The 18061-nt window shown below is 33.7% G+C and overlaps 1 protein-coding gene across 1 annotated transcript; it reads right to left on the reverse strand.

The window, feature by feature from the left end:
- Window positions 1-212: 212 nt before the first annotated feature.
- Window positions 213-6839, reverse strand: LOC128550604 (uncharacterized). The gene is made up of 5 exons (XM_053529893.1): window positions 6662-6839; window positions 3605-4912; window positions 2856-3319; window positions 2373-2528; window positions 213-1892 (listed from the first exon to the last, which is right to left on the reverse strand). The coding sequence occupies exons 1-5, from the start codon at window positions 6837-6839 to the stop codon at window positions 213-215; spliced, it is 3786 nt and encodes a 1261-aa protein (XP_053385868.1).
- Window positions 6840-18061: the final 11222 nt, after the last annotated feature.

Raw genomic sequence — 18061 nt, forward strand, 5'->3', positions numbered from 1 at the left:
TTACAAGAAATCTCTGTCGAAGGTCAGAACGAAACCAAACAAACTCATAGCAGACTCAGCTGGATTTAATTTGTTCAAGACAGGTAATTAATGCGCAACACCTCTTCCAACCTTGCCAAACTGCACTTTATTGTAACGCACACATATATAAATAGAAGACTCCAGGATCCCAAAGGAAAATACAATATTTAAACATGAAGCCTTCCAAATCCTTACGTAGTTTCAGCAATCTTTACTCTATAGCATCTAAGACTACTTTTAGTGCCAGTCGTATCTGTGCTTGTATTTTCAGATCCTGTCATAGTTGAAAGAAACATCAAAGCAACTCTTCGATTAACAACGAAAGAGACAAAAATGAAAACACCTTGTAAAGCATTCACACCAGCAGCGATGAAAGAAAACCAAGTAATCCCGAAAGAATTGTCAATGATGAGTAAAGGCCAAGCAATGCCAACAATTGTACAAAGACGGAGACAAATATAAAAATTGTTGCGATCTTGAGTGTGTTGTACGCTCGGTGTGGATCGTATTTGGTGGAAAGCCATTGAAAAAAATATGATATTTGATAACAATATAAAGCTAGCTGGAGTAATGAATGTAAAAATAAAGATATAAAAGTCAGAAATGAAGCAATAGTACTCTCCATAGCCAATGTCAGAAGCATCTGATTTAATAAGACTTGCAGAAATATTTGCCAACACCAGAAATAATGGGAGACAAATCATGTAAAGTGAATATTTGAGAAATAAAGATGTGTCGGATTTGTTATTAGCAGGTCGATTTTCGAAGTTATTGAAACAAAAAACCTTAAATGTATGAAATGAGCAGATGTTCATCGCGCAAAACGAAGCTAGCCAAGACAAATGCATTGATATCCCTATAGCTACACATACTGCTGCTATCTGAGTGGCATTTATACCAAACTGCAGCAAAGCTTGCGAAAAGAAAAGAGAAATACATAAAGACATGATATTTTTTCCCGCAACTGTGCGAAGGGTTGAAAGAAAGGAATATGTGAGAAATGTAAGAAAAAGACATAACAGTGAAACTATTGTACAAACAAAAGAGAAAATAATGATAACAGATTTGACATGATCTGTTAAAACGAGCATAACTACAGCTGGTTCAATATAGGTCCTCGTGTTATAAACATCTGCACAAATTATGACAGTTTTTTTGGTGACCTTATATTCCCAAATTGAAAATGTAGCATTCATATTTTTCAAACTTATGTTATTTGAATCTTTGTCTAAATACACTTCACTCATATTTAAGGTTATCTGTCCACAAATAAAGAATGGGTCAATAGTATATTCGTTGAATTGCAGCGAATCTAACTCAGGATAAAAGAAGGCTTGGAAGAGAGGGCATGGTCTAAAATCAGGTATATCTCTTGTATTCTTCACTTTTGGCTTTGAGTGGACAATAATAGTTTTCTGTAGTCCATCAATACTTTGGATGTCCGAAATGACGAATTGTCTATTTTGTGCATTTACAAGTGTTGTATGGACCATGCTTAATGTTTCCGTTTTTATAATAAGAAATATTAACTCAATATTGAATGTGTTCGTTTGATCGAGGTCAACGTAAAAATCTTGGTTGATTGACTCACATGGTGAGATTAAGAATCCCTTTGACTTGATAAAATATTCTGTCGTTTCTCCGAACGAAGTCGTAATGATGTCTTCAATTTTTGTAAAAAGAGTTTCTAAATAGACAATAACAGTCCCGTTAGTTTCATTATTGCCATACATGTTTATATTGTCTTCAGATGAATAGTGAAGATCAAATGAAACGGTGTACTGGTGTTGTATTGCCGATTCTAAAATGGGTTTACACGTAGTATTGAATAGATGAAATCCGTCATTACAGCTCAAAGACCGACACCGTTTCTGAAAGCAAATAAATGTTTGTTTAAAACTTCTCATCCACAGTTTGGATATATAAATATTTTAGGAAAATGGCGGCCATTTAGTTTCCATGGCAACATGTAAATTTCCAACAAGTTTAGCATAGAATATATATATGATATTGAAAGATGAGAAAATTGGTGAAAATAAAAGTAAAATATTTATAAAAATACAAGAAGGATGTTCATCTTCTACATTAGTTTGAAAGTATTGCAATGTTTACTTATTATCCATAAATATCACTTCATTTATTTCATATCAAAATTATCTGCTTGGAAATTATACATGTATTTGCTTTCTGAAAGTACGCGTAAACCTTTTGCAAATAACCATTTATAGATCATTAAATAATAGCGTAATATTCTGAAGCAATTAAGCCCTTTATACTGCTGTACCCTAGTATTTAATTCAGATATCGAAGTCATTTTGATGATATACACTGTCAAAATATTGAGCTATTACCAAAGTATAATCGTATGTTCCTCGTATACACTCCGGAATAGACTCTCTCTCCGTGACCATGTCTAGGTGTTCAAAGTCGGCCGATGACAGGGAGAATATATACTTGTACCCGACAGGCGGCCGCGATCCATCGGTTATTAACACATTCACAACCACCTTGAGATAACCACAAAAGATTTACCGTTTGTTTTATTTCAGATTTTAGATATAGAGAATAAGTGATTGTTTTTTAAAGCAAGCTGTAAGTTTTATTTAGGCAGTATATTGAAAACAAATAAAACCTTCATTTTAAAAAAGAGTAAATGAATCTTATTTTCTTTCCAATTTGATGTGAAAATTATTTAAATAACCCTAAATATCATCTATTTACAATTTCTCACAAAATCTGTCAATTTCTAAATTTTCAATCAAATTTTGGTTCAAGAGTTTTAAGATTTAGGAAATGCATATTGATTATACAAAGATAGGAGATATTTTACTCACCAGCTGCCACGGTGGAAGATTGCATTCAGCGCAATACATATTTTTGTAAGGATACCATCTTGGGTGAAATTCTGTCTCATTGCATAACTCTTCCAGAGTTTCGTCAGGTACATACCAGTCTACAGAATTATTAGATAAGCAACGTGACGTTACTTTATCAGAATCATCGGCGGATACATCATGTTCCGGATTGCAAAGAAAACAAGCAAAGTTTTTATACACATTGTTGTCTATTCGATTTTCGAGGAGTGCCATGAGGTTTTCATCTTCCGTTTCGCATATATTTCTTATCAAATCACTTTTCCCATACCTGTACATGCCTGTTTTGTTACACTTATCAAAAACATTTCTCACTGGCTTTAACGCGGTGGTACTATTGAAGGTTACATCTGTTTCTACTTTAAATTCAAACTGAGATGGATGACGTTCTTTTCGAATAAACTTCTCTCCTTCTAGGAGTGAAGCTTTTTCAGAATCAAATGTTTTCAGGCATTGTTTATTTTTTAATGGAACAAATGTCAGTTTATCACAATAATATTTAATAACATTTAGCAGCCTGCCTATAGTTGTAAATAATTTGTGTTCAATGTATCTTTTACAAAATACCTGGAATTTTAAGGTCATTGCAGATTTATTGTTATTACAAGCAAAGCAGTAGATGTTTTTGTAAGTCATGCCGTTGTTTGTGCTAACAGGAATTCGAGAAAAACGATCAGCTGTATCACAAACAACTGAGCACTTGTTGTTACTTGGTGTATCATTGTCGTTTAAGCATCTATCTATGGTCAAGTAGAAGTCAGTCTTAGAGATATTAGAACTGATGTTTAGAACGTATTTAGATCCTTCATCCTGACCTTTATGAAACGAAGAAAACATTCCGTGGCTATAGCAGGAATATGGCACTCTGGTCAATAATATATCAGGACAACAGCTTCTATTTTCTGCACAAAAACTGTCACAGTCACAGCTCTTACACACCGGATTTCCGTAAGCCTTGTCTATGTTGTTTCTGGTTATATCTGTATTGCAAAGGGTTTCTGTTCCACAAATAGATTTGTACCCGTTGACAGCTTCTTTGATGTCTGAATACTCGTTGATTAATTGTTTAGATTTACATTGCTCGTTGCCGTCTTCTTTTACCTCGAACGTTTCAGAAAGTACATTCTCAACAAATATTTTAAAATCATTTAATTTTTGTTCTCCAGCAAACTTAATAGCTATATCAAGTCTTGTTTGTAAGTTTATAGTGTTAAATTCGTTTGCATATTGCAGAGAATATTCATTGTCATCGAACAACATATCATAACCTTGACTACACACATAGCAGTAGATATTCTTAAAAGGTGCCAATCTATCAGCTACTGAAAATGTTTCACAAGCTTTATTCACTTCTGTCTCCAAACGATTCCTTGCAGGTCTACATTTGTCAATTAAAGACTCCGCTTGCACTTTACTGTGACTAGGGTTACATATGTAGCAGAAAATATTTTTGAAGTTCCTATAAGGGGTAATGAAGTTAGAGCATGCCCAATCTATATCTTCATCGTATATTTCCCAAGATCCCGAAACATTACATCTATCGACAGTAGCTCTCTTCAGGTACTCTACCTTTGAAGTTTTGCAGTGAAGCGTCGGGTCATCATTAGGAAGTTGAAATCTAATTCTACAGTTGTTTGAATCAAGCGCTTTCTTCATATCTAAGAGCGAAGAAAATGAAGGCATCACTTCCTTGAACGTCATTGCATCTGCACATTCTACCTCTATTTTCAAAGATATGCAGCCAATCTCTTTGTTACATTCTCCGCAGTATTTGTTCTTATAAATAAGGCTAGACTCTGTCCCAGTACATGGTTCAAACTTTTCTCTACACAGTTCAATAACTGTTTTGTTTTCGTTATAATTATCGATACACGTTCCTACCATGTAAGACGCCTCTTCAGTTGTTTGTGGATAAAGGTTTATATTGAAACAACTATAATCAAAATATCCATAGTGTGTTCCTGGGCAACAGTTGCCACTATAGATACAGCTCGGGTTGCAAGTACATCGGTTACATCCTGCAATTTTACAAAACATATATTATATAGCTATGTTTGCTTCAGCGGAAGATCGAAATTTATGTCACACTATACAATAAATTGAAATAAAATACGATGTGTAGTATCAAAGATAAAAACAATCAAAATTAAGTGAAAATTACTTAAATGCCAGTATTAAAGTCCGAAAATTATGGTGGCATATTTCTGCCACCACATGTCCATTTCTTGATGTACACAGTTTGCAAATATCACAATTATTATCTGGAAAGTGGCAGAAATGCATGCAATCCAGATAAAAATGTTAACAGGACAAAATGCCCACTACTAGGTTCCATCCACATACATAATTAAGTGAATTTTGTGAAACCTTTCTTGAGATGATACGTGTGGTATGAATAGCATTATAGAAAAAAAGCCTGAATGATTTGATTGGAAACATAGAAGTAGGTTTTGTTGCAGTTTTCATCATAAATGATCAAATATAGACCAAAATTATCCATGAAATACTAAATAAGTGTGTATTTATAAGCAATAACAAGCAGTGAAAATGCATTAATTTTGAAAGATAATTCAAAATCTGAATGTTAAGCAAATAGTATTTTTATCCTGCTTAACAGTATTTTTTTACTCCAGTATTTTCAAAATGATTAGCAGAAACCATCAGTGATTTAAACGCGGGCTATGCTGTCCAGGACGACCGAACAGTGCTGTTTTTTCACTATCGTTATCATAACTGAATAACTGACAAAACAATACTAAATTAACGTTAATGAATATGTTGATGGCAGTTACAGGCAGTATTGTCCTGTGAGATATTTCGGTGGATAACACGCAGTCTTGTCAACAAACTCGCCAGATAATTAATGAATAAGTTATATTTTTACGTAAACTTTCAATATCAATAAGCGGGTAAGTGTTTGGCAGCAGAAATATGCCAACATAGAAAATAGATAGAACATAGATTTATAGTCAATGATACATATACCGGTGGCGCACAGGAAGCATTCCTTAGAATTGTGACATCTATCTGCAAATTCTGTGCCAAATTTACGAAATGCCAATATTTTAGTACCCAAAAGGGTCATAATACCTTACATATTGCAGTGAAATTTTCAAGTCTGTACTGTTCCAAAGACGTTTTTGACACATGATTATTTTTTTTCTAAGTACACATGTACACAGAGGGTCATAATTCTAACAGAATGCAAATGAGAGTTATGTTTCTTGGCTAACATACTCATCTTATAATGAAACATGTCTGCAAAGTGACAAATTACAATATTCAAGTAAAGAAGACCTAAAGAAATTTCAACCAAGATATAAAAAATTTTCAGAAAATGTTTGTGAGAGTTACTGTTCTTTGCCTATTTACTCACATCGTGATTATAAGGAAGTTATTGTAAGCAAGTATGGAAAGCACTTTTGAGAATATTGAATGACGCCGGTGCAGACGCTGGCGGTCATGTGACGACACGGCTCCTAGATATTTTTCTTAAATCAGAGGAGCTTAAAAACTTTGTTGGAATTTAGTCTATATTAATTATCAAAGATCTATTTCAGCCGTATCTTTATCAACTTATCTTTTTAGTATTCATAAGTTAAGAAAACACTGTCACTGAAGGCATTTCTATCAAACTATTGGATCTTTATTAAAAGTAATACACATGTACGGAATTCTTGTCTTATATTTTCATTAGGTCAGCCAATATCGCAGTAAACACCAAAATTTTCTAACAAATATAGAAAATGAATCCACAATTTACTTACCTGTAATACTCGGAAATAGTTCTTCAGAAAATAAAAATCTATTCTCATAATCAACACCACACGTCTCCTCCAATGGACATATTGTGGAAAAGGTAAATAGAAGTTTCTTGAAATCCACGTATTTTCCTGTTCGCCTTGCTATAAACTCTTCTGTAAAGGAAAACACAGTTTTGTTCATATCCGAGTCAGTTTTTGCAGGGCCTTTATTGCTCTCTGTTGTTACCGCATACGTTTGAACAAAGATTAAGCAAGAAATTAGTAAGAAGTATCCTACCAATAAGTTGAAAGTCAATTGTGAATGCGGTATGATTCCTGAAAACCCCATTTGTCTTGGGGAATGCTATGACAGGCTATGAATTCAAAGTGTTCTTCTTGAAATCCAAGAAATGTTGATAATTATTTACAGAATAGAAATATTCTTTCCTTTGAATATATCTCAAAGCTCGTGTGTAATTCAACGCTAATTCTACTGGTTCCTGCTGCCCTCTTCCTTTTTAACCTATCACTGTGGCTAATGTATACCCTAGTGACCACCATTACAGAGATTGTTACAGCCAAATCACCTGAATCTGAGTGTTTTGTTTTAAACAAACCTTAGTTGTAATTTAGATAAAGTGAATGATACAATTCATTTACATGGATATGATCAACCTCTGCGCAGGAATATTGTCAAACAATCAACAATCAAGTCACGATGGTAAAACAATGGCGACACGCTTGGCAACGCCTGGTAAATCAAATGTTTGCCATAATCTTCAGGCAAATTGACCTTTATGGCACAGCCTAAAGAACACACAATATAGGTATGTATTCAATATATCTATATTTTGCAGTGTGCGATTAGACAAATGCTCTGCATATTCTTTGTTTACATTTCAGCATGTGTACGTCCCACACACCAGTAAAAGAAATAATTTTATTATTAATCTGTATCTGTATCTGTATTGATACTCGACATTATCTCGCAAAATTATCGAGGGTGTGTGCGCTTGATGTAAGATGTTAATCGCGCGATCTATAGTCCAAGAGAGCACGTTTGAATATATCGTTTTTGGTACAAGTAACAACTGAGTCTGGTAATGAGTTCCAATCGCGGATGGTTTGAGGCACAAATGAGTTTTTTATATGTCTGTATTACATGTCACTTGTTTGATTGATTTAGAATTTATCTTCATTGTTGCCGTGGGTTGTATTCCAGGAAATCATCAGCGGGGAAGGCAACCAGGTCGTAGACGATCTTATGTAGGCATGCCAGGCGCTGGTCTCGTCGTCGCTCCTTTAAGGGTTTCCACTTCAGGTCACGCATCATGTTAGAAACACTACTTTTGCGCCTACAATCGTTAGAAATGAAATGCGCTGCGCGCCTTTGTACACCCTCAAGCTTGTCTATGTCTTTCTGGAGGTGGGGGACCCAGACAACACTTGCGTAATCTAACACAGATCGAACTAGGGAAATAATGCGTTATTGTTTAGTGTATTTGCTCTTTTCACAAGCAAAATATGTCATATTCAACTACTGAGAAACAAACTTGGTGAAATAAAATATATTTAAAAAAGCAAAAGAAAATATAACTATATCTGGGCTGAAATTCAGTAAAATTGTGATTTCTTTTGGATTTGCTATGGTCCTAATCCCTTCTAGTTCTTGTTGTAGAAGAGATTTTTTCTGTTTTTCTTGGGGAAGGGGGTTCTGATGTTTTTTATTTTTGTTTTTTTTTATTGTTGTTGTCGTTGCAGACCCCATTTAAGTGTTTGAAGTTAAGAAATCAAAACGTTTGAAATACTTTTTTGTAGACCCATTATATTCTCTAATATCAAAGGTTTGTGTTATTCCCCACCAAAGGCAGGTGGTGATGATAATAGTAGATCTTATTTTATTCTTCCACCTGGTCCTACATAACAAGCTTGCGTGCTTATTTTTTATTGACATTTCTTTATGGGTTTGCTTTTCAGAAGCATTGATTTGAAAAGTTACTGCTTCTGATGCTAGCATTTTAAAGCGGATATGAAGATGAATGTTCAAAAGAATTCCTTTGGCGAACAGCATCAAGGTGCTAGTGGATAATCTACTTTTTTGTTTAAAATGATTTAACATGCTAAAAATATAGGGTAGGTAGGTCGGAAAATTTTCCTTTTTTTATTTTTATATCAAACAAGAATTTCCGGAAATTATTTTTGTGTCAAGATACGAACAAGGGAGATATGCCTTTAGAGCATCAGTAAGTTGATTTCTAACATCACTGACCCTGTTTAAAGCAATAGAAGTGCAGTTTTGCAACCTTTTGTTAAAAAGTTAAAAAAAAAAACTCTCCAAGGCCATAAAACATTTAGAGTCGGGCCAAACATTTAGCGTAGGTCACGCCTTAAGAAGATATATATTATAATAATACACAATATGTCTGTAAATCTTCCAAAAGGAAGTATAGTACAAATCTGTGTTGATATTTTACTCTTTATTTCGAATTTTCGGACACTTGTCATTTTTCAAGAATATGGAAATATTTTTCTGACTAAGTAATATCCATGTTAAGACGACGTCACGTTATTTCCTGTGTAAGACGTGACGTTTCACGAAAAAAAGGCAAGGTGTCAACATCATACATAACCAGAGAGCAAAACACAATACAAAGTGCTGCAAGATATTCAAAAACTATAAAACATCGGCAAAATAACTGTCCAATTCATTTTAAACCCTAAAATTTAAAATATGCAGGATCTATATTCACAGTCAGTACGGAAACACTAGAAATGCATGCATTGGCATTTAAGTGAAGGGACCCTTCATAGTTACTTAAATTACACAAAATAAGTTGAAGAATCCAAGGGTCACTACTGATGACGATAATGACCGAGATAAGTGACCTGACTGAATGCATTTAAATATTAAGTTTTACGTTACATCCCTGGGATGTCTTCGTGCCTAGCTTCTTTATCCATTCCTCCTCCACCATCTGTCTGTAAATGCGTCCTTCGTTAAACACATTTTGAAGTACTACAACCTTTACATCTGCTGCTGTATGACCCTTGAAATGTCTCATAACTGGTTTACCTACTTGTTGACGGACATCTCTAAGTGTGGAAGGGGAGAGGCACAAATTAAGAAAAGTAAAGAGTTTGCGTTTTAATGATGTAAAGATTATAATATAGTTAAAATTACTGTTGAAAACCTTCCCCAAACGGCAAAAAGCCAAATAAAACAATAAGTTCAAGATTCTGATTCCTCCAAGATTGTTGAAAGAAAGACTGCAGCAACTCTACGAATGAGACATATCACGCATTTTCCACAATTGTACAAGTTGGAGCATAAATATAAACATTATTACTGCCTCGTGTGCCTAGCACATTTGGTCATTTAGTGTTGACCTTATGCAAACAAAACGTTAACAGTTATGTCAATTTATTATATGTTTTCGAATGAATTGTCGAAATATTAGAGTGAAGTATATCTGGTATTTTTACAATGAAAAGTATCAAATTATATATTTTTCCCTGGTAAGAAACTATAAAATGGATAAATTTAGTCAAAACATGAAATAAGAAGAACATGTATTTGTTTCACATGTAATATCAAAATACATTTATCTCAGGAACACCATATCTTACATTTTCACTATTAGCTATGCCACTCGATAAATATTTCAATCTTACACTGAAGCAAACAAATATCTTCTGTAAAATATAAACAATAGTACCAATATTAAAGCACAAACAACAAAAATATACATTTATCAAATATAGACATAAGGTAATCAATTCCGTCTGCTAAATTACAACGATAAATATATCAATACAAGCATTTTATAAATGTATGAAATGCATAAATGTGGCCATATTTTAAGGGCACCTGGGTAGAACCTCCGACCTTCCGTAAGCCAGCTGGATGGCTTCCTCACATGAAAAATTCAACGCCCCGAATGAGGCTCGAACCGACGTCGATGAGGGGCAAGTGATTTGAAGTCAGCGACCTAAACCACTCGGCCACGGAGCCCCCCCCCCCCCCACTCCACCCCGAAATATTCGTAGACCAAAATATTCGTAGAGCAAAGACTATTTAATACATTAAAAATAAAAACATAACTTCTGATATGATTAACAATCACAGTAGGAAAATGTAATTAAAATCTATGAAGCAAAAATCTTCACTATTTCCTGAACATGATGAATAATTAAGAATAAAAAAAATCACAACATCGAGATATATTTTTATTTGTCATCTATAAAAGCTTTGTAACATATCTTCCATTACACAAACTTTAACTGAATGATACTTGCATGAAATGCGGAGAGCACAACCATAATAGCAGACTCAGCTGGATAAAATTTGTTCAAGAGAGTTAATTAAATGTGAAGCACATCTCTCTCCCTTACCAAAGTGAACTCTGTCATATGGAACAAATATATGCACAGTGGACTCCATGGTTTCAATGAAAAGGACAATATTTCATCATGGAGTCTACTAAATCCTTACCTAGTTTCAGCAATCTTTACTCTACAGTTTCTAGGACTACTTTTAGTACCAGTCGTATCTGTGCTTAAGTTCTCTTTTCCTATTTTCTCTATCATAGTTGAAAGAAAAATCAAAGCAACTCTTCGATTAAGAACGAATGAGACAAAAATGAAAACGCCTTGTGAAGCATTCACACCAGCAACAATGAAAGAAAACCAAGTTATCCCTATAGAGCTGTCAATGATGAGTAACGGCCAAGCAATGCCAACAATTGTACACAGACGGAGACAAATATGAACATTATTACGATCTTGCGTACGTTGCACATTAGGTGCGGACCTTATCTTGTGAAAGGCCATTGAGAAAAATACGATGTTTGATAAAAATATTAAGCTTGCTGGAGTAATGAATGTAAAAATAAAGATATAAAAGTCAGAAATGAAGCAATAGTATTCTCCATAGCCAATGTCAGAAGCATCTGATTTAATAAGACTTGCAGAAATATTTGCCAACACCAGAATTAATGGGAGACAAATCATGTAAAGTGAATATTTGAGAAATAAAGATGTATCGGATTTGTTGTAAGCAGATCGATAATTAAGGTTATTGACATTAAATACCTTAAATGTATGAAATGAACAAATGTTCATTGCGCAAAACGAAACTAGCCAAGAGAAGTGCAATGTTATACCTACTGCTACACACAATGCTGCTATATGCGTCACATTTATACCAAACTGCAACAAAGCTTGTGAAAAGAAAAGAGAAATACATAAAGACATGATATTTCTTCCTGCAACTGTGCGAAGGTTTGAAAGAAATGAATATGTGAGAAATGTAAGGAAAAGACATAACAGTGAAACTATTGTACAAACAAAAGAAAAAATGATGATAACAGATTTGACATGATCTGTTAAAACGTAAATATTCACAGCTGGTTCAATATAGGTCCTCGTATCATAAACATCTGCACAAATGATGACATGTTTGTCGATAATTTTATATTCCCAAATTGAAAATGTAGCATTCGTATTTTTCAAACTGATATTATTTGAATCTATGTCTAAATATACTTCGCTCGTATATAGTTTTACCTGTCCGCAAGAAAAGAATTGGTCAATAGTATATTCGCTGAATTGCAGTGACACTATTCCTGGATATATGAACCTTCTGACGTGAGGACATGCCCTAAAATCAAGGTTATGACTTGTCTCCTTCATTCTTGGCTTTGAGCGGATCAGAATCGTTTTCTGTAGTCCATTAATACCTTTGATGCCCGAAATGTAGAATTGTCTATTTTGTGCATTAACTAGTGCTGTATGGACCATGCTTATTGTCTCAGTTTTTATAATCAATACAGTTAACTCATAACTGACTTTGAACGTTGAGCAAAGATCAACATAGTACCCTTTGGTGATTGATAAACATGGTGAGATTACATATTTCTTGTGTTCGATCAAATATTCTGTCGTTTCTCCAAACGAATTTGTAATATTGTCTTCAATTTTTGAAAAAAGAGTTTCAAATTCGACAATAACGGTTCCGTTAGTTTCATTGTTGACACATCTGTTTATTTTGTTATCAGGTGAATAGTGAAGATCAAATGAAACGATGTACTTATGCCGTATTGCCGATTCTAAAATGGGTTTACACGTGATATTGAATAGCTGAAATCCGACATTACAGCTCAGAGATCGACACTGTTTCTGAAATTAGATAAATGTATGTTTAAAGTAAAATGTTTTTCTTAAGGTATATTATTTCATGAACATTGATTTTTTTTTATTTGATATTATATTTTTGCATGGAAAATTATACATATATTTGTTTTCTGAATGCACACGAAAATGATTAAACCTTTTAAACATCATTAAAGAATAATGGTAAAATTTAGAGGCAAATTTTTGATACAGGTGATTAGGGAACCTAACGTTACTAGGTAATGAAATCACTCTGATTAAATACACTGTCAAAATGATGAGCCATTACCAATGCATAATCGTATGTTCCGCGTACACAAACCGGAATAGACTCTCTCTTCATGACCTCGTCTAGATGTTCAAAGTCTGCCGATGATAAGGAGAATATGTACGTGTATCCGGCTGCCGGTGAAATCTTGGTTATGAACACATTTACAACCACCTTTAGAATAATCATAACAGATTTGCCGTTTGTTTATTTTAAATTATGAAATACTGTAAAAGCAGAAATTGTTCGAAGGGATCAATTTTCGCTATATTTGCGAGGACATACATCTCGTGAAAATGAATCCTTTAAACAAACGTCCCCATTAGTATAATTCAAATTCAAGTAGGGTACCATTTTTTCAATTTTGCGAATATTAAACCTCGCGGACATACTCAAAAGTTCAAATTTGCGAAATTTTAACCCCGCAAAAATATGTGCTTTTACAGTATTGAAAATTAGCGAATGTTTTTAAAAGTAAAATGTAAGTTTTATTTAGGTATGGCACTGTAAAACCAAAACACCTTCATTTGAAAATAACATATTCCTCCATCCTAAATGAAACTTCATTTGAAAATAGGGTATTATCTACCATTTATTTACTATTTTCACCTTTGTAGTGGAAATTATTTTCAAATAAATTCATAATATTACCTATTTACAGTTTCTCGTAATATCTTAAAATACAATTAAATTCTGGTTTGCAAGTAAATAGAAATTACAAAAAACGGGCATTTCCGCAAATGATATAAATGCGTCATTTGGACTTACCAGCTGCCACGGCGGAAGGTTACATTCAGCGCAGTACATATTTTTGTAAGGATACCATCTTGGGTGAAATTCTGTCTCATTGCATAATGCTAGAAGCGTTTCATCAGGTACATACCATGCTACAGAGTTATTAGATAAGCAACGTGACATTACTTTATCAGAATCTACGGTGGATAAATCATGTTCCGGATTGCAAAGAAAACAAGCAAAGTTTTTATACACATTGTTGTCTATTCGATATTCGAGGAGTGACATGAGATTTTCATCATCCGTTTCGCATATATTTCTTATCAAATCACTTTTCCCATACCTGTACATGCCGGTTTTGTTACACTTGTCAAAAACATTTCTCACTGGCTTTAACGCGGTGGTACTATTGAAAGTTACATCTGTTTCTACTTTAAATTCAAACTGAGATGGATGAAGTTCTCTTCGAATAAACTTCTCTCCTTGTATGTCCGAAGCTTTTTCAGAATCAAATGTTTTCAGGCATATTTTATTTTTTAATGGAACAAATGATATTTTGTCACAATAGTGTTTAATAACATTCAAAAGTACGTCTGTAGTTGTAAATAACTTGTGTTCAATATATGTTTTACATAGTGCTTGGAATTTTAGTGTTACTGCAGATTTATTATTATTACAAGCATAGCAGTAGATATTTTTGTAAGTCATACCGTTGTCCGTGCTAACAGGAATTCGAGATAAACGATCAGCTGTGTCACAAATAACTGAGCATTTATTGTTACTGTATGTATTATCGTCGTTTAAGCATCTATCTATGGTCAAGAAGGAATCAGTTTTTAAGATATCCGAGCTGATGTTTAAGACGTATTTTGAACCTTCATCCTGATATTTATAAAACGAAGAAAACATTCCGTGGCTATAGCAGGAATATGGCTCTCTGGTCAATAATATATCAGGACAACAAGTTCTATTTTCTGCACAAAAACTATCACATTCACAGGTCTTGCAGACTGGATTTCCGTAAACCTTGTCTGTGCTGTTTCTGACTTTATTCGTGGTGCAAAGCGATTCTCTTCCACAAACGGATTTATACTCATTTACAAATTCGATGATGTCTGAAGAATTATAAGTCAGTTGTTTAGACATACATCGGTTGTTGCCATCTATTTTTTCCTCTAATTTTTCAGAAAGTAAATCCTCAATCAGATATTTAAAATCTTTAAAATTGTGTTCTCCAGAAAAAGTTATAGCTATATCAAGTCGTGTTTGTAAGTTTACAGCGTTATCTTCTTTCACATGTTGCAAAGAGTATTCATTGTCATCAAACAACATGCCGTAACCTTGACTACACACATAGCAGTATATATTTTTAAAAGGTGTCAATCTATCAGCAGCTGGAAATGTTTCACAAGCTTTCTTCACTTCTGTCTCCAAACGATTCCTTGCCGGTCTACATTTGTCAATCAAAGATACAGCTTGCATTCGGGCTTGACTAGGGTTACATATATAGCAGAAAACATTTTTGAAGTTTTTGTAAGGGGTAATGAAATTAGAACATGCCCAATCTATATCTTTATCGTATATTTCCCAAAATCCCGAAACATTACACCTATTGACACTAATTCTTTTCAGATAATCTACCTTTGAAGCTCTGCATGAAATCGGTTTAGGAAGTTGAAAACTAATTCTGCATTTGTTTGAATCAAGCGCTTTCTTCATATCTAAGAGCGATGAAAATGAAGGAATCATCTCCTCGAATGAAACTGCATTTGCACATTCTACCTTTATTTTCAAAGATATGCAGCTAATCTCTTTGTTACATTCTCCGCAGTATTTGTTCTTGTAAATAAGGCTAGACTCTATCCCGGAACATGGTTCAAACTTTTCTCTACACTGTTCAATAACTGTTTTGTTTACCTTATAATTACTAAGACACGTTCCTACCATGTAAGACAGATGTTCAGGTGTCTTTGGATAAAGGTTTATATTTAAACAACTATATTCAACAAATCCATAGTATGTACCTGGGCAACAGTTGCCTCTCTTGATACAGCTCGGATCGCACGTGCATCGGTTACAGCCTGAAATTATACAAAACACATGGAACATAGATATACTTGCTTCAGTGGAAGATCGAAATTTATGTCGCCTTATACAATAATTCAAAATGAAATGTAACGTGTTGTATCAAAGAAATATTCTATAAAAGCTATAAACTTTAGTGAAGATTACTAAAGCCACCATAAAAGCCCGAAACATATTTAGTCATGCATAAACAGGTCATGTACAATTATACATATCCCGAGGCCAAACTCACATTTTTGCTAACAGGTCGGATGTTCGGAATGTTTCATGTCCGAAATGAGTATGTCCCTAACCCTAACCAATCATAATCCGAATTCGTTACAAATCCTTACAACCCATTAGGACAATACATTTAACATTTCACATGTAAATATCATTTAAATACCATAACAGTACTTTAACTTTCTGGCAGTTTTCTTTTATATATAAATGCGAAAAACAATACAAAACTATTTAACTTTATATCTCCTATATGCAATTTCCAAGAACGTTCATGGTCAGTTTGCTGACATATTTTATATTGTATGTTTCGCTCGATTTTGTGTCACAGAGACAGTATGACTAGACAAGAGGGCCATGACTGCTTTACATCACCCAACTGTGTTTAGATGCTTACTTGAACATATAAAAGTTTCTACTAAATAAACATGTAAACTTTTTGGACACAGTTGATAATGATTCACGGCAGGATTGCTACTGACTAAGTTTGGTGTAATTCTAATCAGACTATTCGAGATAAGTATTGAAATCTTTATGAAAATTTATACATATGGCTCAAATTTCTTTGTTTAAGCTTCATAAACAAAACGGTAGGTGAGTAGGTCACGGTAAAGATAATTGATGATAATACTGAAATCTGTATAAAAATATATAGCTGGTTCAAATTATTTCTTTGCTGACGATTCAAAAACATAAATGTAGGTCAGTATGTCAGGGTTAAGAATATTCAAGATGTGTTAGAAATTATACAAGTGGTCCAAATTACTTTGCTTTACATTAAAAACAAGAAAGTAAGTCAGTAAGTCAAGTTTAAGACTTTTCAAGTTGAATATTTAAACCTGTATCATAAATTATACACATGGTCTAAATCTATTTTCCGCAGCTTCAAAAAACAAGGACGTTGGTCAGTGGGTCAGGATTAAGAATATTAATGATTACATGTAGTTTTGAAATCTGCATAAACAGGTATACACTTTGTCCTAATATTTATGCTGTACCTTCAAAAAGAATGTAGGTCAATATGTCATGATTAAGACTATTCAAGAAAAGTTTTGAAAACGTCATCAACAATTATACATGTGGTCTTAATTGATATGATGTAACTTCAAACACGGGAAAGTAGGTAAAGATTAAGACAATTCAAGATGAATATTGAAATCTGTATCGAAACTTGTGGTCTTTATTTCCTTGTCAGAGCTTCAAAAACAAATATGACCATGTAAAACAAGGGTCGTGATTTGAACAATCTTTTCTGAAAACTACTAGAGCATATCATTCATATCAAATATCTAATGTCTGGGACTTATGGTTTCATACAATTTTGACAAACTGGATAACTGATACCTAGACAGTACTAAATAACAAATATCTAAGATTTTAGCTTTATGGTTTTCGACAAGAAGATTTTTAAAGATTTTGCCAATATAAGTATGTAAAACAAGGGACACCCCAGGCGTGGCATAATATTGACCCAGTGTCATGAATTGAAAAATACTGGTAGAAAACCATTAGAGTATGCCACATACTAAATATCTAAGTTCTTGGACTTATGGTTTAAGACAATTTTGAAGGCGTTTTACTGTACAAGTCTATTTAAACTATGTGCCCCAGCCTCCAGAGGGGGGTGAGGGAGGCGCAAAGCCACTTTAAACAGACTCAGTCAAACAGACACTGCTATTATTCATTTTGGTTGCATTCTATGCTTCTAAGGGGTCTTTTTAAGATCTTGGTAAAGGACTACTATATGATGCTACATATAAAAGCCCTAGGCCGTGTGGTTTTGTACAAGAAGATTCTCAAATTTTCCTTATATAAGACTATATAACATGTGACCCCAGTAAGTTTTTACGTCTTTCAAGACTTATTATGGATGTATTGTACAAAAGTTGAAAATGTTCATTTTATAAGCGTTTTTAGCTGTTCAAAGTGAATTTTCTTCTGAATCA

Source organism: Mercenaria mercenaria, chromosome 18, assembly GCF_021730395.1.
Source record: "Mercenaria mercenaria strain notata chromosome 18, MADL_Memer_1, whole genome shotgun sequence".
Taxonomy (NCBI): Eukaryota; Metazoa; Mollusca; class Bivalvia; order Venerida; family Veneridae; genus Mercenaria; species Mercenaria mercenaria.